This window comes from Coregonus lavaretus, assembly GCF_964263955.1.
Source record: "Coregonus lavaretus genome assembly, chromosome: 16".
In the NCBI taxonomy this organism is placed as follows: Eukaryota; Metazoa; Chordata; class Actinopteri; order Salmoniformes; family Salmonidae; genus Coregonus; species Coregonus lavaretus.
In genome coordinates, this window is record NC_140003.1 from 17,545,587 (window position 1) to 17,572,565 (window position 26,979).

Consider the following 26,979-nt stretch of genomic DNA (forward strand, 5'->3'; position numbering starts at 1 on the left):
TGATTTCAGCTTTTTTAACAAGGCAAAAATGTTGTCTGCCAGTCCACATTAGCCTTTCGAATGAGAATATCATTGATGGGCATCACTTGCTCTCCAAATGTATAGGAAATGGGTGCATTTAGGATTTAGTACACATGTAAAGGCGAACATGACAAATTTTCTGCAGGTCAGGTGTTTATGTGTTTTTGCTGAAGCATGGAATGTGCATGTGTTGAACTTCTAAATATCTGTTGTGTAAATTGTGTAAACTCTTTTTTGATTATTCATGGGACTAATATTGTGAGTTTCACAGTATATGGACCTGTAGATACCATAACTGTTGACTAACCAACGCCCCATGTATTTTGGCCTGAGGCGTTTCACTGGTATGAGCCCAGCTCATAGTCCTTTGGTGTCAGGTGGTTACCACGAGACCATGGTCTTAATCCTTTCTGACCCTACTTATAGAGGGCACATACATTGGAGGCTTTTATAACGTTCATGAGACTGACCGGATCACAGTCTACTTTCTCTCAGGCTGTCCTTCATAAATTACATTTATGACTCTAGCCAAATGCTGAATAAACAACTGAGGAGCGTTACAAATGTGATTCCATACCCTTTAGGAGAAAATAATTGAGTACGTAATTGCTGTGAACTGGTGTACAAACTGATTTGTGAGTGGCCAGAAGAGGACCAGAGTGTTGAAGATGATCAAGGCGCTGGTGCTAGGGTTGGTTTGTTTTGTGACATTTCCTGACTCTACAGAGGCTCAGTTTCCTCGATTCTGTAGCACGGTGGAGGGGATCGTCTCAAAGCAGTGCTGCCCTGCTCTCATTTCTGATCCTGCTAATGTGTGTGGAACTTTATCTGGACGAGGAAACTGCTCCGACATCAGAGTCAGTACCAAACCCTGGGGTGGACCATATAGGTTGAGAAATGTTGATGATCGAGAAAGGTGGCCTACCAAATTCTTCAATAGGACATGCAGGTGCTCTGGTAAGTAAAAGTAAAATGAAGTGTTACATTTAAAGGGGTGCTGTTGCTACATCCATTTTTGGACTTGTGAATTAATGATATGTAGCCATTGATTCTTGGAGAAAATAACTTATAAATGCCTCATGAGCTTATTTAAACTGTTGTACCCCATCAGAACCCAAAATATTTACATTTTACATTTTAGTCATTTAGCAGACTTACAGTTAGTGAGTGCATACATTTTTCATACTGGCCCCCCGTGGGAAACGAACCCACAACCCTGCCATTGCAAGCGCCATGCTCTACCAACTGAGCTACAGGGGACTGTAATCTTGTTTTACTCCAATGTTTGTATATAAAGTGAACATAAACAAACACTATAGACTAAAAACATGATTAAGCTCTGTCTAAGTACTTGAGAGTGGTTACATTTCTCCAGCCCAATCCCTCAGATTTTTATCGAATCAGGGGCAACTGTTTCAACTGCTGATTGCGGCTTTAAGTGTTAAATAAATGATTTACTGTTTTCAGTAAATCAGTGTTCACTATTACATAATATAGGTTTTTGTTTGGATCACATTAAAACCTAAAATAACAATTGAAAATTGCTAAAGGGCAACTTGCCCACTTTTTCATCCTCATATTGATTATCTCCAGCACCAAACCAGTGTCTACATATGTCAAAACGGCACGTTTTTATGATCTGTGGTTAAAAGGATGAGAAGAGAGGTGCTTCTCTGTGACATCCCATTGTAGGATTAAAAGTAAGAAAAACAGGGATTTTCAAAACCTGCAATGAGTTTCCAGCCAGAGGGAGGGTATTTTCTTGCTCCCCACATCACCGTGAATCTCATAGTGTTTGAAAATCACTGTTTTTAAAATGTTGATGACATCATCAGGTAGAACTTTTTAACGTAATATTTTTTATACAAAACATAGAAATATGCCATTTTCACATACAGTATTTAGACACTAGTTTGGTGCTGGAGATAATGAATATGAAGTTGAAAGTGGCGGAGTTGCCCTTTAAGTGGGAATTGTGATAATTGGGAATTGTGATAATTTGACTGTTCCCATAAGTATATGGAATGGTCCACATGTTTGACTGTTCCCATATACTTGATTTACATTATCTATATTCCCTTTATGTGTCTAGGTAACTTTGGTGGCTTCGACTGTGGCCAGTGTAAGTTTGGCTGGACAGGACCAAACTGTGACGTGCGTAAAGCCCCGGTGGTGAGGAAGAACATCCACTCTCTGACTCCAGCGGAGCTTCAGGAGTTCCTGGATGTGTTGGACCGGGCCAAGAACACCACCCACCCAGACTATGTAATCGCCACACAGCACTGGCTGGGCCTGCTGGGGCCCAATGGAACCCAGCCCCAGTTCTCCAACATCTCCATCTACGACTTCTTTGTGTGGCAACATTACTATTCTGTCAGAGACACACTTTTAGGTAAAACACCCATTGATTATTTTCTAATTTCATACGTTTATAGATTAAATAAATAATTTCAATATATTTCAATATATAGCAGTGTTGCAGTTCTTGACATAAAACAATGCGCCTGTCACCTACTACCATACCCTGTTCAAAGGCACTTAAATATATTGTCTTACCCATTCACCCTCTGAATGGCACACATACACAATCCATGTCTCAATTGTCTCAAGTCTTATTAAAAAATGTTTTTAACCTGTCTCCTCCCCTTCATCTACACTGATTGAAGTGGATTTAACAAGTGACATCCATAAGGGATCATAGCTTTCACCTGGATTCACCTGGTCAGTCTATGTCATGGAAAGAGCAGGTGTTCTTAATGTTTGATATACTCAGTGTATATTCAATTACATTCAACCTTCAAACTAATCCCTTCTTGGTTGGAACATGAATGAAAATGAAAGCCAAATGTTATAAATTACTCACTTGCTGTGTTACTTATTTACTAGTTATAAGTTATATAATACTCTCCAATCTCCATGTACTGTATAGATAGCAGAAGAGAACATTCAGAAGTTGCTCATGAAAAACCTTGTGTTTCTCTCTAGGTCCAGGTCATCCTTTCAAGGCCATTGACTTTTCCCACAAAGGACCAGCGTTCGTCACCTGGCACAGATACCACCTCCTCAGTCTGGAGAGAGACCTGCAGGTAAGAGTGGGTTTAAATGATGACGAGAAAGACATGAAAATCAGCTTCAAACATTGATGAGAATAAAAGTAAACCTTTCCTCAATTCTACAGAAACTGACTGGCAATGAGAACTTTGCTGTTCCATACTGGAACTTTGCCACAGGGCAGACTGAGTGTGACGTCTGCACAGATTCTCTCCTGGGGGGACGCAACCCAGAAGACCCCTCCCTCATCAGTAACCAGTCCAGGTTCTCCAATTGGGGGGTGGTGTGTGACAGGTGCATTTTTGGAAAGAAATGAGTTAAAAACATTGTGGGCAGGTTTCCTGGAAACAGATTAAGGCCTGGATTCAATCAGATCGAGCGTTAACCAGTGTTAACCACTGTTGGCCGACATCTGCATAGCAGATGTTTTGGCGGGGTTGAAGGTGGAACTGTGGTATGAGCTGACATATCGGTGAGCGGCTGCTCTTGTGTGTCACAAACCACTTCATTATTATCCCTACTGGTTTGAAGTTCCATGTTAGAAATATTGACTCTCAAATGTCAAACCATTAATGTGTTAGTCTCAGTGTTGATTTTAGCATGTAAATCTTGGTGGGGCAAACTCAACATTAAAAAAAAAATGCATGCCAGCAAAGCCACTACACAACACAACACAAAACAATACATTAATTGCACTATAACGGTGACAAACGGTGCCCACAAACTGTTAGGGCCTAAATAAATCTGTCTTTTCAGCATCATGGAATGAATACTTACCACCGCTACACCTGGCTATCAGCGGAGCCTCATCTGGCGGCGAAAAAGTTCATTCAGCCTCATTTACTGCCTTTTTAAAAACAACATCTGATATCAAATCAAATCAAATTGTATTGGTCACATACGTACATTTAGCAGATGTTATAGCGAAATGCTTGTGTTCCTAGCTCCAACAGTGCAGTAATATCTATCTTGAAGCTTTTCACCTTCTCCACTGCGGTCCCGTCGATGTGGATAGGGGAGTGCTCCCTCTGCTGTTTCCTGAAGTCCACGATCAGCTCCTTCGTTTTGTTGACGTTGAGGGAGAGGTTATTATCCTGGCACCACTCCGCCAGGGCCCTCACCTCCTCCCTGTAGGCTGTCTCGTCGTTGTTAATCAGGCCTAGGACTGTTGTGTTGTCTGCAAACTTGATGATTGAGATGGAGTTGCGCGTGGCTGGCTTAAATAAGTAGGGTTTCTACTGACTCCTTGTGGATTTGTGTAACTCGATAAAAACCGCATTCTCCTTCAATAATAACTAATGCCGACATCGGTTTTGACTTTTGAACCATACACAAACATTATTACATTTATGTTCAGTAGATTCATAATGTTTGTTCTTATATCATTAACACTAAGCTCTAAGTATAAGCAAGTGCAAGCAAACGAGCTTCTACGAGGTAGGCCTTCGTTCAGCACTTTCAAAATGGATAGAAATTCAGAAAGATTCAGCAAGATGTTGAGGCATTAACTTTACTCTTCTTTAAGTCACCACAGAGAGAGAGAGAGAGAGAGAGAGAGAGAGAGAGAGAGAGAGAGAGAGAGAGAGAGAGAGAGAGAGACAGTTAGCCTACCATTTGAAGTATTTTATTAGGCCTATGTGGTCTAAAAGGGAAGGAAAATACAATCAAGAGGATCCACTTTTATAGAAAATAGGCCTATACCGATGCACAGACAGCACATTGCATAAACAAAACAACCCTTGCAATATCAACTGGAATTACATGGGTCTGTTACTTAAGTTTCACTGGCAAACATGGTTAAAGACCCAACAACATTATAGTATCCCCTCCTCGTGGAGAAAAGCACATGAGCTAATTATAATTCACAAAGTAAGCAAAACAAAGAAATGCATCATTCCAACATTGCCTAAAATGATGAATAAGACACTAGTGAGACAGACCTACAGTACATTCGGAAAGTATTCAGATCCATCGACTTTTTCCATATTTTTGGCTCTGGCTGGGTCACTCAAGGACATTCAGAGACTTGTCCCGAAGCCACTCCTGCATTGTCGTGGCTGTGTGCTTAGGGTCGTTGTCCTGTTGGAAGGTGAAACTTCGCCCCATTCTGAGGTCCTGAGCGTTCACAAGAGAAAGCATCTGAGCGAGCGAAACAGCGCCCCTCTGTCTCCCTATGTGTAGGCCATCTATCAGATGCTGTCTGGTTCAAACAAGTATTGTTGCCGCCCGTAGCATTGAAAGCTAGGGAAGCCAGCAAGCATCTGGCCTCCCTTGACAAAAAAGGATACAAAATTAGTTTTACTTAATTCTCCATACTGGTCAATAATTATAACGTTGATTCTGATCCAACCATTAATTCATCCATTGTTGTGCCCCGGCCTGAGAGGGTGGAAGTTCAATATATAACTACAGTGGGGAGAACAAGTATTTGATACACTGCCGATATTGCAAGTTTTCCTACTTACAAAGCATGTAGAGGTCTGCAATTTTTATCATAGGTACACTTCAACTGTGAGAGACGGAATCTAAAACAAAAATCCATTATATTGCATTTTATTGCATGACATAAGTATTTGATACATCAGAAAAGCAGAACTTAATATTTGGTACAGAAACCTTTGTTTGCAATTACAGAGATCATACGTTTCCTGTAGGTCTTGACCAGGTTTGCACACACTGCAGCAGGGATTTTGGCCCACTCCTCCATACAGACCTTCTCCAGATCCTTCAGGTTTCGGGGCTGTCGCTGGGCAATACGGACTTTCAGCTCCCTCCAAAGATTTTCTATTGGGTTCAGGTCTGGAGACTGGCTAGGTGTCACGGTTTCGGCCGAGGCTGCTCCTCCTCCTGGTTCGGGCAGGCTTCGGCGTTCGCCGTCCCCGGAGTACTAGCTGCCACCGCTCTATGTTTCTGTGTTCCATTGCTTTTGTCTGTCTGTCACACATGTGTTTGTTTGAGTGTTGATTACGTGTCTTATAAGTTCCATGTTGTAATCTAGGGTTTTTGTGTGTTGTTGTCCGTTGCCACGTTGTTTGATACGTGTTTATTTTTCCGTGTCTATTTTGCCTTGTTGAAGTGTTTTACGCGTGTGCGTAATGTTCCTCGCCTCTTCGTGTTTTCGAGGTCGGGGCTTGTACACTTACTTTGGACACTATTAAAAGTCTTGTTGGACTAACCTCTGCTTCCTGCACTTGACTCCTCCACCACATCCACGACGGCTCATGACAGAACAACACACCATCATGGAGTCAGCAGGATCAGCGGCGTCTCCCGAATCCCTGCTGGACCGGATCAATTTCCAGGACGCCATGATCCAGCAACTCGGGACCGCTATGGACAAGGTGTCCAACACCCTGCGCCGTTTGGTGAACTCTGAGGACCCTTACAACATCGCATCACCAACGGCCAGTCCTCCTCTCTCAGTACCGGAACCCAGTGGCATTCGGCTCTCACTCCCGAGGGCATATGACGGTTCTGCAGCCGGGTGTCAGGGATTCCTTCTGCAGGTAGAACTGTACCTTGCCACTATACACCCGGCGCCCTCGGGATACGAGAGCGTCTCCGCCCTCATCTCCTGTCTCTCCGGCAAAGCGTTGGAATGGGCCAACGCCGAATGGAGGGGAATAGACGCCGCTACCATCACCTACGCGGAGTTCGCTCGCCGCTTCAGGACTGTTTTCGATCATCCCCCTGAGGGGAAAGCGGCGGGAGAGCGTCTATTCCACCTCCGACAGGGGAGGAGGAGCGCACAGGAGTTCTCACTGGAGTTCCGGACACTAGCGGCGGATGCGGGGTGGAATGAGAGGGCCCTCATCGACCAGTACCGATGTAGTCTACGCGAGGACGTTCGTAGGGAGCTGGCCTGCAGGGACACCAACCTGTCGTTTGACCAGTTGGTGGACGTTTCCATCCGTCTGGATACCCTGCTGGCTACCCGCGGACGTCCCGAGTGGGGGTCGTCCAGTCCACCCTCCAGCGCCCCCGAGCCGATTCCCATGGAGCTAGGGGGTGCTGGCGCTAGAGAGAGGAGGAGAGGGAACCCGAGGGGGGCCATCCACTGCACCACCTGCGGTCGTGGAGGACACACTGCGGCCAGGTGCTGGGGAGGGTCTCCTGGGAGAGGTGACAACAGGCCACGCACTGGGGAGTCATTTCAGGTGAGTAGACGCTCCACTCACCCAGAGCTCTCTGTTGGTCACATGAGCATTCCTGTGAGGTTTCCACAGGTGGCACCTCATTCCCAGCATAAGGCGCTAGTAGATTCAGGCGCAGCTGGGAACTTTATTGATCGGGCATTTTGTAGTAGATTAAGGATTCCCCTTCGGCCGGTAGACAATCCATTTCCTGTCCACGCACTAGACAGCCGGCCGTTGGGGTCGGGCCTAATCAGGGAGGTCACAGCACCACTGACTATGACGACGCAGGGGGGTCATGAGGATAGCATTCAGTTTTATCTGATTGACTCTCCTGCGTATCCCGTGGTGTTGGGTCTTCCCTGGTTGAGCACCCATGATCCTACTATAGCGTGGCAACAGAGGGCTCTTATGGAGTGGTCTGCTCAGTGTGTAGGGAGATGTCTAGGTGTTTCCGTAGGGGCGACCTCGGTAGAGAGTCCGAACCAAGTGCCCGCACTGCGCATTCCCCCCGAGTATGAGGATTTAGCACTCGTGTTTAGCAAATCGAGGGCAGCACGGCTACCTCCTCATAGACAGGGGGACTGTGAGATAAATCTCCAAACAGGAGCGGCTCTTCCTCGGAGTCATGTGTATCCCCTGTCTCAAGAGGAGACAGCGGCTATGGAGACATACATAGCCGAGTCCTTGGCACAGGGATACATACGGCCCTCTACTTCCCCAGTCTCCTCGAGTTTCTTCTTTGTGAAGAAGAAGGACGGGGGATTGCGCCCGTGTATTGATTATCGTAGTCTCAATCAGATCACAGTTAAATACAGCTACCCACTGCCACTGATTGCGACGATGACGGAATCATTACGCGGAGCGCGATTCTTCACAAAGTTGGATCTCAGGAGCGCGTACAATCTGGTGCGCATTAGGGAGGGGGATGAATGGAAGACAGCATTTAGCACCACCTCGGGTCATTACGAGTATCTCGTCATGCCATACGGGTTAATGAATGCTCCGTCAGTCTTTCAATCCTTTGTTGACGAGATTTTCCGGGACATGCATGGGCAGGGTGTAGTAGTTTACATCGACGACATCTTGGTGTACTCTTCTACACGAGCCGAGCATGTAGCCCAGGTGCGCCGAGTATTGAGAAGACTGTTGGAGCATGACTTGTATGTCAAGGCAGAGACATTTCTGTTCTTCCAGGAGTCCGTCTCCTTTTTGGGTTATCGGTTGTCCTCGGCTGGTGTGGAGATAGAGGTAGACCGGGTATCGGCCGTGCGTAATTGGCAAACTCCAACCACTGTAAAAGAGGTGCAGCAGTTCTTGGGTTTTGCTAATTACTACCGGAGGTTTATTCGGGGTTTTGGACAGGTTGCAGCTCCCATTACGTCCCTGCTAAAGGGGGGTCCGGTTCGTTTGCGGTGGTCGGCTGAGGCGGACAGGGCATTTATCAAGCTTAAGAACCTGTTCACCTCGGCTCCGGTGCTGGCGCATCCGGATCCCTCTTTACCATTCCAGGTTGAGGTGGACGCGTCCGAGACCGGTATTGGGGCAGTCCTGTCACAGCGGTCCGGCGCGCCACCTAAACTCCGCCCCTGTGCTTTCTACTCGAAGAAGCTCAGCTCGGCGGAGCGCAACTATGATGTTGGGGATAGGGAGTTGTTAGCCGTAGTCCAAGCCCTAAAGGTGTGGAGGCATTGGCTTGAGGGGGCTCAACACCCTTTTCTCATTCTGACTGATCACCGTAACCTGGAGTACATCCGGGCAGCTAGGAGATTGAACCCTCGTCAGGCTAGGTGGAATATGTTCCTAACCCGGTTTGTTTTTAAGATCACATACATCCCTGAGTCCCAGAATGTTAAGGCAGACGCACTGTCCCGGCGGTATGACACGGAGGAGAGGTCCAACGAGCCTACTTCCATATTGCCGGAATCTTGTTTGGTGGCTCCGGTAGTATGGGAGGTCGATACGGAAATCGAGCGGGCACTGCGTACCGACCCTACTCCCCCCGCATGTCCTGTGGGGCGGACGTACGTTCCGCTCGAGGTCCGCGATCGTCTTATTTATTGGGCTCATACATCACCCTCCTCTGGACATCCAGGTATTGGCCGGACCGTGCACTGTCTTAGCATGAAATACTGGTGGCCAACGTTAGCCAGGGATGTGAGGGTTTATGTCTCCTCCTGCTCGGTGTGTGCCCAGTGTAAGGCGCCTAGACATTTGCCCAGGGGTAAGCTACATCCCCTGCCCGTTCCACAACGACCATGGTCCCACCTATCAGTGGATTTCGTAACTGACCTACCCCCCTCCCAGGGGAATACCACCATATTGGTCGTTGTGGATCGGTTTTCTAAGGCCTGTCGTCTCCTTCCCATGCCGGGTCTCCCTACTGCCCTACAAACCGCTGAGGCTCTCTTTACCCATGTGTTCCGGCACTATGGGGTCCCCGAGGATATTGTGTCTGACCGAGGTCCCCAGTTCACTTCCAGAGTTTGGGGAGCGTTCATGGAACGGTTGGGGGTCTCGGTAAGCCTTACCTCGGGGTACCACCCAGAGAGTAATGGGCAGGTGGAACGAGTCAACCAGGATGTGGGTAGGTTTTTGAGGTCCTATTGCCGGGACCGGCCGGAGGAGTGGTCGAGGTTCATCCCCTGGGCAGAGATGGCCCAGAACTCTCTCCGCCACTCCTCCACCAACTTAACACCTTTCCAGTGTGTTTTAGGTTATCAGCCGGTCCTGGCTCCGTGGCACGAGAGCCAGATCGAGGCCCCTGCGGTGGACGAGTGGATTCGGCGCTCGGAAGAGACGTGGGACGCTGCCCATGTCCATCAGCAGCGTGCCATCCGTCACCAAAAGGCGAGCGCCGACCGTCACCGCAGTGAGGCACCGGTGTACGCACCGGGAGATCGAGTCTGGCTCTCGACTCGAAACCTGCCCCTCCGCCTGCCCTGCCGGAAGCTGGGTCGGCGGTTTGTGGGGCCCTTCAAAGTCCTGAGAAGATTGAACGAGGTGTGTTACAGATTACAACTGCCTATAGAGTATAAAAATATTAACCCCTCGTTCCATGTGTCTCTTCTCAGGCCGGTGGTAGCTGGCCCACTCCAAGAGGATGAGATAGGAGAGACCCCTCCGCCCCCTTTGGACATCGAGGGGGCCCCGGCGTACAGAGTCCGGACCATCTTGGACTCGAGACGCCGGATGAGTGGTCTCCAGTATCTCGTGGAGTGGGAGGGGTACGGTCCGGAGGAACGGTGCTGGGTGCCCAGGAGGGACATACTAGATCCATCCCTCCTGACTGAGTTTCACCATGGGCATCCCACGCGCCCGGGTCCGCGTCCTCCTGGCCGTCCCCGAGGCCGAGGGGGGGGTACTGTCACGGTTTCGGCCGAGGCTGCTCCTCCTCCTGGTTCGGGCAGGCTTCGGCGTTCGCCGTCCCCGGAGTACTAGCTGCCACCGCTCTATGTTTCTGTGTTCCATTGCTTTTGTCTGTCTGTCACACCTGTGTTTGTTTGAGTGTTGATTACGTGTCTTATAAGTTCCATGTTGTAATCTAGGGTTTTTGTGTGTTGTTGTCCGTTGCCACGTTGTTTGATACGTGTTTATTTTTCCGTGTCTATTTTGCCTTGTTGAAGTGTTTTACGCGTGTGCGTAATGTTCCTCGCCTCTTCGTGTTTTCGAGGTCGGGGCTTGTACACTTACTTTGGACACTATTAAAAGTCTTGTTGGACTAACCTCTGCTTCCTGCACTTGACTCCTCCACCACATCCACGACGGCTCATGACACTAGGCCACTTCAGGACCTTGAGATGCTTCTTACGGAGCCAGTCCTTAGTTGCCCTGGCTGTGTGTTTCGGGTCGTTGTCATGTTGAAGACCCAGCCACGACCCATCTTCAATGCTCTTACTGAGGGAAGGAGGTTGTTGGCCAAGATCTCGCGATACATGGCCCCATCCATCCTCCCCTCAATATGGTGCAGTCGTCCTGTCCCCTTTGCAGAAAAGCATCCCCAAAGAATGATGTTTCCACCTCCATGCTTCACGGTTGGGATGGTGTTCTTGGGGTTGTACTCATCCTTCTTCTTCCTCCAAACACGGCGAGTGGAGTTTAGACCAGAAAGCTCTATTTTTGTCTCATCAGACCACATGACCTTCTCCCATTCCTCCTCTGGATCATCCAGATGGTCATTGGCAAACTTCAGACGGGCCTGGACATGCGCTGGCTTGAGCAGGGGGACGTTGCATGCGCTGCAGGATTTTAATCCATGATGGCGTAGTGTGTTACTAATGGTTTTCTTTGAGACTGTGGTCCCAGCTCTCTTCAGGTCATTGACCAGGTCCTGCCGTGTAGTTCTGGGCTGATCCCTCACCTTCCTCTTGATCATTGATGCCCCACGAGGTGAGATCTTGCATGGAGCCCCAGACCGAGGGTGATTGACCATCATCTTGAACTTCTTCCATTTTCTAATAATTGCGCCAACAGTTGTTGCCTTCTCACCAAGCTGCTTGCCTATTGTCCTGTAGCACATCCCAGCCTTGTGCAGGTCTACAATTTTATCCCTGATGTCCTTACACAGCTCTCTGGTCTTGGCCATTGTGGAGAGGTTGGAGTCTGTTTGATTGAGTGTGTGGACAGGTGTCTTTTATACAGGTAACGAGTTCAAACAGGTGCAGTTAATACAGGTAATGAGTGGAGAACAGGAGGGCTTCTTAAAGAAAAACTAACAGGTCTGTGAGAGCCGAAATCCTTACTGGTTGGTAGGTGATCAAATACTTATGTCATGCAATAAAATGCAAATTAATGGATTTTTGTTTTAGATTCCGTCTCTCATAGTTGAAGTGTACCTATGATAAAAATTACCGACCTCTACATGCTTTGTAAGTAGGAAAACCTGCAAAATCGGCAGTGTATCAAATACTTGTTCTCCCCACTGTAGATGTAGAAGGCTAATGTTAACTAGCTAACGTTGCCCATGAATAGAAGCTAGGCTAGCGAGCAAGCATTTTAGCCAGGTAGCCTAGGACAACAAAAAATAAAAGCGTGTACTGTATGACAGAGTGATAGACCATTTTGTCAACATGAAAGCGAGGAGCATGGCATTGGAGTCAATATGCACACAGAAATCAGATACATGGAGGGCCACATCATATTTCGCTTACGTTGATTGGACTAAATTGTTTTTGGTATCTTTTAGTTGTCACTGTATTAAACTAAGCAGAGGTGATTTTATGATGTTGAAGTTGAAATGGTGCGGAATAGTGGAATAGTGGAGGCAGTTCCTGTTTTCTTTGCAACTTGCAGTATTTGTATTTATTAAGGATCCCCGTTATCTGACATGACATTACATTTCATAACACTTTACCCAATTAATTTAGTGTGTTCCCTCAGGCCACTACTCCACTATCAAATATTTACAATCCAACATCCATGTGTATGTGTGTAGAGTGTGTGTCTTATTGTCACGATCGTCGTAGGAGTGAGTAGACCAAGGCGCAGCGTGTGAAACAAACATGACTTTAATCGTTTAAGTATACCAAACAAAACACGACTCGTGAAGTCCACGGTAAACAAATACCGACACGGAACAAAAACCCACAACACCCAAGGGAAAACATACAGTTTAAATATGGCTCCCAATCAGAGACAACCCACAACAGCTGACACTCGTTGCCTCTGATTGGGAGCCACTCTGGCCAACATAGACATAGAACAACTAGACACTCAAACACAGCACATAAACACACGGAATCTACACACCCTGACTCAACATATAAAGTCCCCAGAGCCAGAGTGTGACAGTACCCCCCCCCCAAAGGCGCGGACTGCGACCGCGCCTCAACAAAACCCCAAACAGGGGAGGGCTGGGTGGGCATTCCTCCTCGGAGGCGGCTCCGGCTCCGGGCTTGACCACCACCCTTCCATAATTCCCCCGTAGCGCCCCTGGTCCGGTCTGACCCCGCTGGCTGGATCTGGACTGGACATTGACGGAGCGGATTGCTTTCGCTCCGTTGTGGAGCAGCTGACCGGTCTTACCAGGCTGACGACTCGCACCCCGGGCTTGGTGCGAGTAGCAGGAACGGGCTGAACCAGGCTGACGACTCGCACCCCTGGCTTGGTGCGAGTGGCAGGAACGGGCTGGACCAGGCTGACGACTCGCACCCCTGGCTTGGTGCAAGTGGCAGGAACGGGCTGGACCAGGCTGACGACGCACACCGTAGGCTTGGTGCGTGGAGCAGGGACAGGCCGGACAGGGCTGGCGACGCACCCCGTAGGCTTGGTGCGTGGAGCAGGGACAGGCCGGGCTGGGCTGACGACGCACACCGTAGGCTTGGTGCGTGGAGCAGGGACAGGCCGGACAGGGCTGGCGACGCACACCGTAGGCTTGGTGCGTGGAGCAGGGACAGGCCGGACAGGGCTGGCGACGCACACCGTAGGCTTGGTGCGTGGAGCAGGAACAGGCCGGGCAGGGCTGACGACGCACACCGTAGGCTTGGTGCGTGGAGCAGGGACAGGCCGGACAGGGCTGGCGACGCACACCGTAGGTTTGGTGCGTGGAGCAGGGACAGGCCGGGCTGGGCTGTCGACGCACACCGTAGGCTTGGTGCGTGGAGCAGGGACAGGCCGGACAGGGCTGGCGACGCACACCGTAGGCTTGGTGCGTGGAGCAGGGACAGGCCGGACAGGGCTGGCGACGCACACCGTAGACTTGGTGCGTGGAGCAGGAACAGGCCGGGCAGGGCTGACGACGCACACCGTAGGCTTGGTGCGTGGAGCAGGGACAGGCCGGACAGGGCTGGCGACGCACACCGTAGGTTTGGTGCGTGGAGCAGGGACAGGCCGGGCTGGGCTGTCGACGCACACCGTAGGCTTGGTGCGTGGAGCAGGGACAGGCCGGACTGGGCTGGCGACGCACACCGTAGGCTTGGTGCGTGGAGCAGGGACAGGCCGGACTGGGCTGGCGACGCACACCGTAGGCTTGGTGCATGGAGCAGGAACAGGCCGGACCGTACTGGGAATACACCTCAGTACCTCTCGCCGTGCCTCTACAACTTCCTTCCCTCCTCTCGCCAATGGCTCCCGTAACCCGGTGGCCTTCTCTCCTCGTCTCCCATTTCGTCCTGTGGCAGCCTCCTGCTGCCCAGTCGCCCATGCCGTGTGCCCCCCCCCTAAAACATTCTTGGGGGTGCCTCTCGTCCGTCCGACGATGGCACTGCTGACGCCGCTGCTCCTCTCTCGCCAGGGCCTTAATCCTACCCCAAGGTCCCTTGCCCCCGAGCATGTCCTCCCAGGACCACACTTTGCCCACCTGGGCCATCGCCAGCCTCTCCATCTCCTTTCCTGGCGCTTCCTCCCATGTCCAGTCTGCCTGCTCCTGGACACGCTGCTTGGTCCTTTTACGGTGGGTTTTTCTGTCACGATCGTCGTAGGAGTGAGTAGACCAAGGCGCAGCGTGTGAAACAAACATGACTTTAATCGTTAAAGTATACCAAACAAAACACGACTCGTGAAGTCCACGGTAAACAAATACCGACACGGAACAAAAACCCACAACACCCAAGGGAAAACATACAGTTTAAATATGGCTCCCAATCAGAGACAACCCACAACAGCTGACACTCGTTGCCTCTGATTGGGAGCCACTCTGGCCAACATAGACATAGAACAACTAGACACTCAAACACAGCACATAAACACACGGAATCTACACACCCTGACTCAACATATAAAGTCCCCAGAGCCAGAGTGTGACACTTATCATGTGTATGTGTCTGTGTCTGTGTGTCTCTTCACAGTCCCCAGTAACTCTCTGTGGTTCTAAATCAATAGTTGTTTAGTGGTCCGGAAATGTTGGAAACATTAATTTGAAAACAACGCAAATATCACAAAACATAGGTTGTAATATTGCTTAGTTTTTTTTGGGGGGGGGGGGGTTTGCCCATGCACCGCTACTGATAAGAGGCAAGCTGTAATTTCGATGAAGACTAATGAACGAGCTCAGATGCACGATATTACTATTTGTTCAGCACTTTTGTAATGGACAGCGACAGAATTCAGAACATGGGCCGTGACAACATGACAACATGGCAGCAGCACAACATGGTAGCAGCACAAACATGGTACAAACATTGTTGGGCGTAGTCAACAGCACAAAAGGCATAAAGGTAGAGACAATAATACATCACGTGAAGCAGCCACAAGTGTCAGTAAGTGTCCATGATTGAGTCTTTGAATGTAGAGATAGAGATACAACTGTCCAGTTTGAGTGTTTTTTGCAGCTCGTTCCAGTAGCTAGCTGCAGCGAACTGAAAAGAGGAGCAACCCAGGGATGTGTGTGCTTTGGGGAAGTTCTCAGGGGGAGAGGGACCAAATTCTTAGGGTGAGACAAATGGGCTACTTACAGTTTACTACACAACATACACTTAGTATTACTTTCTTACCTACAGTATACATATCACCCTGGCATATTACTTCATTTATGCAGCAGCATACAAGACTTACGCCTATTTTTGGACTCACCGTTGCTGTGCTGTGCTCACTTCAAATCAAATAAAAAATCGAATCATATTGGATTTGTCACATGCTTACTTACAAGCCCTTCACCAACAATGCAGTTTTAAGAAAAATAAGAGTTAAGAAAAGATTTACTAAATAAACTAAAGTAAAAAAATTAAAGAGTAACAATCAAATAACAATAACAGGGCTATATAAAGGGGGTACCGGTACCGGGTCAATGTGCGGGGGTACAGTTTAGTTGAGGTAATTGAGGTGGGGGGGGGGGGGTCAATGCAAATAGTCTGGGTAGCCATTTGATTAGCTGTTCAGCAGTCTTATGACTTTGGGGTATAAGCTGTTAAGAAGCCTTTTGGACCTAGACTTGGCACTCTGGTACCGCTTGCCATGCGATAGCAGAGAGAACAGTCTATGACTAGGGTGGTTGTAGTCTTTGGCCATTTTTAGGGCCTTCCTCTGACACCGCCTGGTATAGAGGTCCTGGATGGCAGGAAGCTTGGTCCCAGTGATGTACTGGGCCGTACGCACTTCCCTCTGTAGCGCCTTGCGGTCGGAGGACGAGCAATTGCCATACCAGGCGGTGATGCAACCAGTCAGGAATGCCCTCGATGGTGCAGCTGTAGACATTTTTGAGGATCTGAGGACCCATGCCAAATCTTTTCAGTCTCCTGAGGGGGAGGTTGTTGTGCCCTCTTCACAACTATCTTGGAGTGTTTGGACCAAGGGAGGTGTTTAGTCCAAGGGTCCTTAGCTTAGTGATGAGCTTTGAGGGCAATATGGTGTTGAACGCTGCGCTGTAGTCAATGAACAGCGTAGGTGTTCCTTTTATCCAGGTGGGAAAGGGCAATGTGGAGTGCAATAGAGATTGCATCATCTGTGGATCTGTTGGGGCGGTATGCGAATTGGAGTGGGTCTAGGCATTTCTGGGATGATGGTGTGATGTGAGTCATGACCAGCCTTTCAAATCACCTCATGGCTACAGACGTGAACAGGAAGGTGGCGCGGCAGTCCTTCTTGTGGGCAAACTTTGTCATCCAACTTTGTCATCAAAGTCTTGCATTCTCTGGATTTATGGTGCTTTCAAGACAACTGAGAACTCTGAAAAAAACTAGGTCGAATCATGACGTCAGTGATCTTCAGGTCGGAAAGTCGGAGCTCTAGAAAGTGACCCGAGTTCCTGACCGTTGAAAATGTATTTTCCCAGTCAGAGCTCTTTTTTTCCGAATTCCCAGTTGTCTTGAACGCACCGAAGTAAGAGATTTCCCAGTTCTGAGTTCTGAGTTCCCAGTTGTTTTGAACGCACCGAAGTAAGAGATTTCCCAGTTCTGAGTTCTGAGTTCCCAGTTGTTTTGAACCCGGCAGAAGTCATGCTGGATTGACAGCATGGCCAATGTATTCAACCTTTTCTGGCCCATAGTGCTGCGTGTGAATGTTTATCCTTTTACGCTTGGAAAAGAGACCCTTCCACACAGATGTTTTAAATCCTTAAACCCAGACTTGGACAACGCACCCTCTCCACCGAATAACAGGCAGGGGACGCAAAATAGTGATTGCTTTGCATCGCAGTGAGCTGCTGATTCCTTCCAAACCACTCATTGTTGAATTTGAGATTTCCGACTTGTTGTGCAATGTTTATGTCCAATAGCAGAAGAGCACAAATACGTTTTATCTATAATTTCTCTTCACATGACAAGGATGGAAAAGGACTTGCCAGTAGATTGTCAACGTGATTCATGATGGCGACTGCTTGTCTAGCTAGCTCGCTACCTAAGATTTTGTATTAAGTATGATGTTGACATGATCAGTCCAATCAAAGCTACGGTAGATATAACATGATTAGACGTCATTTTATCTGTGGCCAATGACCTTGAGCCTTCTTGGACGGGCACTCTAATGTAAATCTATGGCAGCTCCCAAGGGGGCTTGAACTGTCTAGCTCTCCCTGAAGAATCTGCGGCGACGTAGTGTCCCCGTGAGTGACAGAACAATGAGCCAATCACAGCGCAACTAGAGAAAATGACCTTTTAATGCTTTTGCTGCTTGCCACTCCACCACAGAAAGCACTGAGCTAGGCTGAAACGCCTGCATTTTGGAGCTGCCGTTTTATTTTTATTTTATTGTTTGCAAACTGATATGTAACCAAAAATATGTGCCAAAATCACATGCAAAATAGGCCAATTATATATATATATATATATATTTTTTTTTTTTATAGCTAGACAGGTAGAGTTGCCACTGATTAGGCTAATGCATGTTTTCATGTTCATTTGGCTGGGGGGATTTATGCCTATGAGTCTAATTTGTAACGCGGCTCCATGTACTTTGCGGGTGCATGGGATTTGTCGGATTATAGTCGGGTGTGATTTTGTTGCATCCAATGGCAGTCTCTGCGATAACGCAACGAGCCACTTGTGGATTTGACCGATCTAACGCAGATCCACCTTCGACACCGCCAAAACAACGAGACGTGGATGTCTTTCTGAGTGAATCTAGCCCTAAACCTAGTCCTGGACTAAAAAACATGTTCAATTAAGAATTTTCATTGAAAGTGCTTTTTAATCAAGGACTAGGCTTCATCCATGTCTGGGAAACCAGCCCTGTATGTACTATACCTGTGCTGTTTATGCTTTGTGCGCTGGTTTTTATACTACTGGGTACATGTTCATCATGTATTTTGTACCAGACTCACTGTCCTAAAATGTTGCTTGAATTTTTTTCCCTCCCCAGCCTGGATGAATATAACCGCCTGGTCACTCTCTGTAATGGGACCAGTGAGGGACGCATTAGGAGAGGTCATATGGGTGGCGTGAGGACCAACATGAGTCTGCCCACCATGAATGATGTCAGGAGCTGTCTAAACATCAGAGACTTTGACAACGCTCCCTTCTACACTAACTCTACCTTCAGCTTCAGGTGACCTAAACTATTGACACTGACCTGGGACTTTACACATAAGGTATTATCCAATAAAGTAAAGTTCACTAAACTGTCTAAATTGCATTGTTTCTGACTTCCAACTGTAATTTGTTTCTATACAGGAATGCTCTTGAAGGCTATGACAAGCCAGATGGAGAGGCAGAGCTTGACTCCTCAGTGAACAACCTGCACAACCTGGTCCACTCCTTCCTCAATGGAACCAGTGCTCTGTCTCACTCTGCAGCCAATGACCCCATCTTTCTAGTAATGATCTAGTTTGTACAATTGCTTATGAGTCCATGTATTTCAGTAATGTATTTGACTGTCATGTGGGATAAAGTAAACTATTTTGTAGTTAGTCAGTTTTCTGTGCAGAAGATGCCTAAATGTTTGATATCACTTTACATTAAGTTTTCCCTATTGCTATGTAACTACACAGCAATAACCATAATAACAACATAGTAGTTACTATGTAATTACATGATAATAGAATTGAAGTGGTATCAGTTATTACACAATTGGAACAAGGACTTTGTAATTACACATCCACTTGCTGAAGGTTATCCCACAGATGTTATTAAATATTTTCTTGTTCCACTATGTAACTAGAGTTTTGTAATTACACGTTTGAATGTCACCTGTGAATTACCATTTTAATAACGTGAACCAATATGTGACCTTGTTACTATACTATACAGTGCCACTACCATCAAATCCACAGGTAATACCAGGGTTGATACCATCTTGATGTAATTATGTAAATAGGCTAGGACCTGGTAACAACAATTGTAACAAGGCACACCCTGTCATTAACTACTGGTTATTTTAAATACATGTATTTCTGTGTTATTACCTGCTTCTAAGGTTATACCAAATAAAAAGTAATGTAAGAACAATGTAGTGGCATAGGATATACTTGTAAATATCATGTACCAAGCCATGACCAAGCAACTTAATGTGAAGTGAAACCCAGTAGGTAATAATGCATTTCATTACTATGTAGTTAGTATGTAACAGCCTCTCAGGTCCTAGCCTATTTACGTCATTAGATCAAGATGGTATCAACCCTGGAATTACACTTGGATTTGATGGCAGCGTAGTTACGTGTAACAAGGTCATATTTTGGTCTGGGTCCTTATTAGCATGGTAATTCACAGATGACTTTCAAACGTGTAATTACAAAACAGTAGTTACATAGTGTACCAATAAAATGTGTAATAACATTAATAATTATATACGTGGAATAACCTTCAGCAAGTGGATTTGTAGTTACACAGTCCTTGTTCCAATTGTGTAATACCTGATACCGCTAAACCCTATTACAACATAAATGCATAGCAATAACTATGTTGTTACTTTAGTGTTACTACAGTTATTACTATGTAGTTACATAGTTATAAAGGGCAATTTAATGTAGTGTTGGCAACTTAATTTAAAGTGTTACCAAATGTTTTAAAATTACATAACTCTCTATCGCTTTAAAGGTTCTTCATACATTCACTGATGCCATTTTTGATGAGTGGATGAGGAAATCTGTTCCATCAAACTCCAGTTTCCCCGATGAGATGGCCCCCATCGGTCACAACAGAGATTACAACATGGTGCCATTCTTCCCTCCTGTGACCAATGAAGAGATTTATGTGGCTTCTGATCAATTGGGATATTCTTATGCCATTGACCTGGAGGGTTAGTGATTTCACAGTCATCTTTGCAATAAAATTAATCGTCATCAACTTTTTCTTTTTTTATTAGCAGGTCAATGAAATAAGAAAGCTCTCATAAAGGTCTTGTTTACATTAAATCTCTCTTCTTATATCCCTTCCTCAGCCACAGACGGTGGATTTGTGTTTGTGCTGGGGTCCACTCTGGGTGGTGTTTTCATGGGTCTCCTGGTTCTTCTACTCATCTTGGTCCTCTACTTGCAACAGCGCAGGAAACGTGGCTTTGAACCCCTTATCAATGCACAGTTCACCAACAAAAAGTACACAGAGGAAGCCTAAACAGTAGGTACACTTTGGGTTAATATCCTTGGTGCTTCTCATGTTGAAATGTACCCCAGTACTAAATTGGTAGCACTCTGTCATACCAGACATTATTGATGGGAATTTACAGTACAATGTATTAGAGTGCTTTGCTTCTTCTTTTACCAACACTACCCTGTTCTTGTTCTGTTAAAAAAAAGAACAGAGCATACAGTAGGACAATTTGTTTATGTGAAATGATTTAATAATATGATTATATTTTCACCTATACTGTATCCATTATTACCTAAGATTGACATTATCCAGTTTTTGTCCCTAACTGAATAATCTGTTATAATACACTGCTCAAAAAAATTAAGGGAACACTAAAATAACACATCCTAGATCTGAATGAATAAAATAATCTTATTAAATACTTTTTTCTTTACATAGTTGAATGTGCTGACAACAAAATCACACAAAAATTATCAATGGAAATCAAATGTATCAACCCATGGAGGTCTGGATTTGGAGTCACCCTCAAAATTAAAGTGGAAAACCACACTACAGGCTGATCCAACTTTGATGTAATGTCCTTAAAACAAGTCAAAATGAGGCTCAGTAGTGTGTGTGGCCTCCACGTGCCTGTATGACTCCCTACAACGCCTGGGCATGCTCCTGATCAGGTGGCGGATGGTCTCCTGAGGGATCTCCTCCCAGACCTGGACTAAAGCATCCGCCAACTCCTGGACAGTCTGTGGAGCAACGTGGCGTTGGTGGATGGAGCGAGACATGATGTCCCAGATGTGCTCAATTGGATTCAGGTCTGGGGAACGGGCGGGCCAGTCCATAGCATCAATGCCTTCCTCTTGCAGGAACTGCTGACACACTCCAGCCACATGAGGTCTAGCATTGTCTTGCATTAGGAGGAACCCAGGGCCAACCGCACCAGCATATGGTCTCACAAGGGGTCTGAGGATCTCATCTCGGTACCTAATGGCAGTCAGGCTAACTCTGGCGAGCACATGGAGGGCTGTGCGGCCCCCCAAAGAAATGCCACCCCACACCATGACTGACCCACCGCCAAACCGGTCATGCTGGAGGATGTTGCAGGCAGCAGAACGTTCTCCACGGCGTCTCCAGACTCTGTCACGTCTGTCACGTGCTCAGTGTGAACCTGCTTTCATCTGTGAAGAGCACAGGGCGCCAGTGGCGAATTTCTCAATCTTGGTGTTCTCTGGCAAATGGCAAACGTCCTGCACGGTGTTGGGCTGTAAGCACAACCCCCACCTGTGGACGTCGGGCCTTCATACCACCCTCATGGAGTCTTTCTGACCGTTTGAGCAGACACATGCACATTTGTGGCCTGCTGGAGGTCATTTTGCAGGGCTCTGGCAGTGCTCCTCCTGCTCCTCCTTGCACAAAGGCGGAGGTAGCAGTCCTGCTGCTGGGTTGTTGCCCTCCTACGGCCTCCTCCACGTCTCCTGATGTACTGGCCTGTCTCCTGGTAGCGCCTCCATGCTCTGGACACTACGCTAACAGACACAGCAAACCTTCTTGCCACAGCTCGCATTGATGTGCCATCCTGGATGAGCTGCACTACCTGAGCCACTTGTGTGGGTTGTAGACTCCGTCTCATGCTACCACTAGAGTGAAAGCACCGCCAGCATTCAAAAGTGACCAAAACATCAGCCAGGAAGCATAGGAACTGAGAAGTGGTCTGTGGTCACCACCTGCAAAACCAGTCCTTTATTGGGGGTGTCTTGCTAATTGCCTATAATTTCCACCTGTTGTCTATTCCATTTGCACAACAGCATGTGAAATGTATTGTCAATCAGTGTTGCTTCCTAAGTGGACAGTTTGATTTCACAGAAGTGTGATTGACTTGGAGTTACATTGTGTTGTTTAAGTGTTCCCTTTATTTTTTTGAGCAGTGTATATAGCTTTTTTTCTATTATGCATTTAAATATTTATTTCTTGAAATTACAAATGTAAGTCATCAAAAATCGCAAAGCAATTATTATCTTTTTAACAAATATTTATTTGCATGAAAGAGTAACAAAACACAGATGCAACCATTTGAATTGCATTAAAAAACTGTAAGGCATATTTGTTTGTACGGTCTTTATGTTAACTAGATCATCAACCTTACAGTGGCTTGCGAAAGTATTCACCCCCCTTGGCATTTTTCCTATTTTGTTGCCTTACAACCTGGAATTAAAAAAGATTATTTGGGGGTTTGTATCATTTGATTTACATAACATGCCTACCACTTTGAAGTGGTCCCGTGTAGCTCAGTTGGTAGAGCATGGCGTTTGCAATCCTAGGGTTGTTGGTTCGTTTCCCACGGGGGGCCAGTATAAAATAAATAAATAAATAAATAAAAATTGTATGCACTCTGGATAAGAGCTTCTGCTAAATGACTAAAATGTAAATGTAAAAGATGCAAAATATGTTTTATTGTTAAACAAACAAGAAAAAATACAAAAAAACAGAAAACTTGAGCTTGGATAACTATTCAATACTTTGTAGAACCACCTTTTGCAGCAATTACAGCTGCAAGTCTCTTGGGGTATGTCTCTATAAGCTTGGCACATCTAGCCACTGGGATTTTTGCCCATTCTTCAAGGCAAAACTGCTCCAGCTCCTTCAAGTTGGATGGGTTCCGCTGGTGTACAGCAATCTTTAAGTCATATCACAGATTCTCAATTGGATTGAGGTCTGGGCTTTGACTAGGCCATTCCAAGACATTTAAATGTTTCCCCTTAAACCACTCGAGTGTTGCTTTAGCATTATGCTTAAGGTCATTGTCCTGCTGGAAGGAGACCGTCCCAGTCTCAAATCTCTGGAAGACTGAAACAGATTTCCCTCAAGAATTTTCCTGTATTTAGCGCCATCCATCATTCCTTCAATTCTGACCAGTTTCCCAGTCCCTGGCGATGAAAAACATCCCCACAGCATGATGCTACCACCACCATGCTTCACTGTGGGGATGGTGTTCTTGGGGTGATGAGAGGTGTTGGGTTTGAGCCAGACATTTGCCTTGATGGCCAAAAAGCTAAATTTTAGTCTCATCTGACCAGAGTACCTTCTTCCATATGTTTGGGGAGTCTCCCACATGCCTTTCTGGCCACTCTTCCGTAAAGCCCAGCTCTGTGGAGTGTACGGCTTAAAGTGGTCCTATGGACAGATACTCCAATCTCCGCTGTGGAGCTTTGCAGCTCCTTCAGTGTTATTTTTGGTCTCTTTGTTGCCTCTCTGATTAATGCTCTCCTTGCCTGGTCCATGAGTTTTGGTGGGTGGCCCTCTCTTGGCAGGTTTGTTGTGGTGCCATATTCTTTACATTTTTTAATAATGGATTTAATGGTGCTCTGTGGGATGTTCAAAGTTTCAGATATTTCTTTATAACCCAACCCTGATCTGTACTTCTCCACAACGTTGTCCCTGACCTGTTTGGAGAGCTCCTTGGTCTTCATGGTGCCGCTTGCGTGGTGGTGCCCCTTGCTTAGTGGTGTTGCAGACTCTGGGGCCTTTCAGAACAGGTGTATACAGTTGAAGTTGGAAAGTTTACATACACTTAGGTTGGAGTCATTAAAACTTGTTTTTCAACCACTCTACAAATTTCTTATTAACAATCTATAGTTTTGGCAAGTCGGTTAGGACATCTACTTTGTGCATGACACAAGTAATTTTTCCAACAATTGTTTACAGACAGATTGTTTCACTTATAATTCACTGTATCACAATTCCAGTGGGTCAGAAGTTGACTGTGCCTTTAAACAGCTTGGAAAATTCCAGAAAATGATGTCATGGCTTTAGAAGCTTCTGATAGGCTAATTGACATCATTTGAGTCAATTGGAGGTGTACCTGTGGATGTATTTCAAGGCCTACCTTCAAACTCAGTGCCTCTTTGCTTGACATCATGGGAAAATCAAAATAAATCAGCCAAGACCTCAGAAAATAATTTGTAGACCTCCACAAGTCTGGTTCATCCATGGGAGCAATTTCCAAACGCCTGAAAGTACCACGTTCATCTTATACTACGCAAGTATAAACACCATGGGACCACGCAGCCGTCATACCGCTCAGGAAGGAGAAAGCGTTCTGTCTCCTAGAGATGAACGTACTTTGGTGCGAAAAGTGCAAATCAATCCCAGAACAACAGCAAAGGACCTTGTGAAGATGCTGGAGGAAACAGGTACAAAAGTATCTATATCCACAGTAAAACAAGTCCTATATCGACATAACCTGAAAGGCCACTCAGCAAGGAAGAAGCCACTGCTCCAAAACCGCCATAGAAAAGCCAGACTACGGTTTGCAACTGCACATGGGGACAAAGATTGTACTTTTTGGAGAAATGACCTCTCGTCTGATGAAACAAAAATATAACTGTTTGGCCATAACGACCATCGTTACAGTGAGGGAAAAAAGTATTTGATCCCCTGCTGATTTTGTACGTTTGCCCACTGACAAAGAAATGATCAGTCTATAATTTTAATGGTAGGTTTATTTGAACAGTGAGAGACAGAATAACAACAAAAAAATCCAGAAAAACACATCAAAAATATATAAATTGATTTGCATTTTAATGAGGGAAATAAGTATTTGTCCCCCTCTCAATCAGAAAGATTTCTGGCTCCCAGGTGTCTTTTAAACAGGTAACGAGCTGAGATTAGGAGCACACTCTTAAAGGGAGTGCTCCTAATCTCAGCTTGTTACCTGTATAAAAGACACCTGTTCACAGAAGCAATCAATCAATCAGATTCCAAACTCTCCACCATGGCCAAGACCAAATAGCTTCCAAGGATGTCAGGGACAAGATTGTAGACCTACACAAGGCTGAAATGGGCTACAAGACCATCGCCAAGCAGCTTGGTGAGAAGGTGACAACAGTTGGTGCAATTATTCGCAAATGGAAGAAACACAAAATAACTGTCAATCTCCCTCGGCCTGGGGCTCCATGCAAGATATCACCTTATGGAGTTGCAATGATCATGAGAACGGTAAGGAATCAGCCCAGAACTACACAGGAGGATCTTGTCAATGATCTCAAGGCAGCTGGGACCATAGTCACCAAGAAAACAATTGGTGACACACTACGCCGTGAAGGACTGAAATCCTGCAGCGCCCGCAAGGTCCCCCTGCTCAAGAAAGCACATATACAGGGCCGTCTGAAGTTTGCCAATGAACCTCTGAATGATTCAGAGGAGAACTGGGTGAAAGTGTTGTGGTCAGATGAGACCAAAATCGAGCTCTTTGGCATCAACTCAACTCGCCGTGTTTGGAGGAGGAGGAATGCTGCCGATGACCCCAAGAACACCATCCCCACCGTCAAACATGGAGGTGGAAACATTATACTTTGGGGGAGTTTTTCTGCTAAGGGGACAGGACAACTTCACCGCATCAAAGGGACGATGGACGGGGCTATGTACCGTCAAATCTTGGGTGAGAACCTCCTTCCCATTGAAAATGGGTCGTGGATGGGTATTCCAGCATGACAATGACCCAAAACACACGGCCAAGGCAACAAAGGAGTGGCTCAAGAAGAAGCACATTAAGGTCCTGGAGTGGTCTAGCCAGTCTCTAGACCTTAATCCCATAGAAAATCTGTGGAGGGAGCTGAAGGTTCGAGTTGCCAAACGTCAGCCTCGAAATCTTAATGACTTGGAGAAGATCTGCAAAGAGGATTGGGACAAAATCCCTCCTGAGATGTGTGCAAACCTGGTGGCCAACTACAAGAAACGTCTGACCTCTGTGATTGCCAACAAGGGTTTTGCCACCAAGTACTAAGTCATGTTTTGCAGAGGGGTCAAATACATATTTCCCTCATTAAAATGAAAATCAATTTATAACATTTTGACATGGGTTTTTCTGGATTTTTTTGTTGTTATTCTGTCTCTCACTGTTCAAATAAACCTACCATTAAAATGATAGACTGATCATGTCTTTGACAGTGGGCAAACGTACAAAATCAGCAGGGGATCAAATACTTTTTTCCCTCACTGTATGTTTGGAGGAAAAATGGGGTGGCTTGCAAGCCGAAGATCACCATCCCAACCGTGAAGAATGGGGGTGGCAGCATCATGCTGTGGGGGTGCTTTGCTGCAGGAGGGACTGGTGCACTTCACAAAATAGATGGCATCATGAGGAAGGAAAATTATGTGGATATATTGAAGCATCAGTCAGGAAGTTAAAGCTTGGTCTCAAATGGGTCTTCCAAATGGACAATGACCCCAAGCATACTTCCAAAGTTGTGGCAAAATTGCTTAAGGACAACAAAGTCAAGGTATTGGAGTGGCCATCACAAAGTCCTGACCTCAATCCTATAGAAAATGTGTGGCCAGAACTGAAAAAGTGTGTGCGAGCAAGGAGGCCTACAAACCTGACTCAGTTA

General features: G+C 46.4%; 1 protein-coding gene across 1 annotated transcript; it reads left to right on the plus strand.

Moving 5' to 3' along the window:
* Positions 1–689: 689 nt before the first annotated feature.
* On the plus strand, positions 690–20,623 carry LOC311143281 (L-dopachrome tautomerase-like; the record flags this gene model as incomplete). The annotated part of the gene is made up of 8 exons (XM_084179110.1): positions 690–978; positions 2,114–2,413; positions 3,007–3,107; positions 3,200–3,366; positions 18,435–18,620; positions 18,746–18,887; positions 20,108–20,309; positions 20,451–20,623. The coding sequence occupies 8 exons, from the start codon at positions 690–692 to the stop codon at positions 20,621–20,623; spliced, it is 1,560 nt and encodes a 519-aa protein (XP_084035236.1).
* Positions 20,624–26,979: the final 6,356 nt, after the last annotated feature.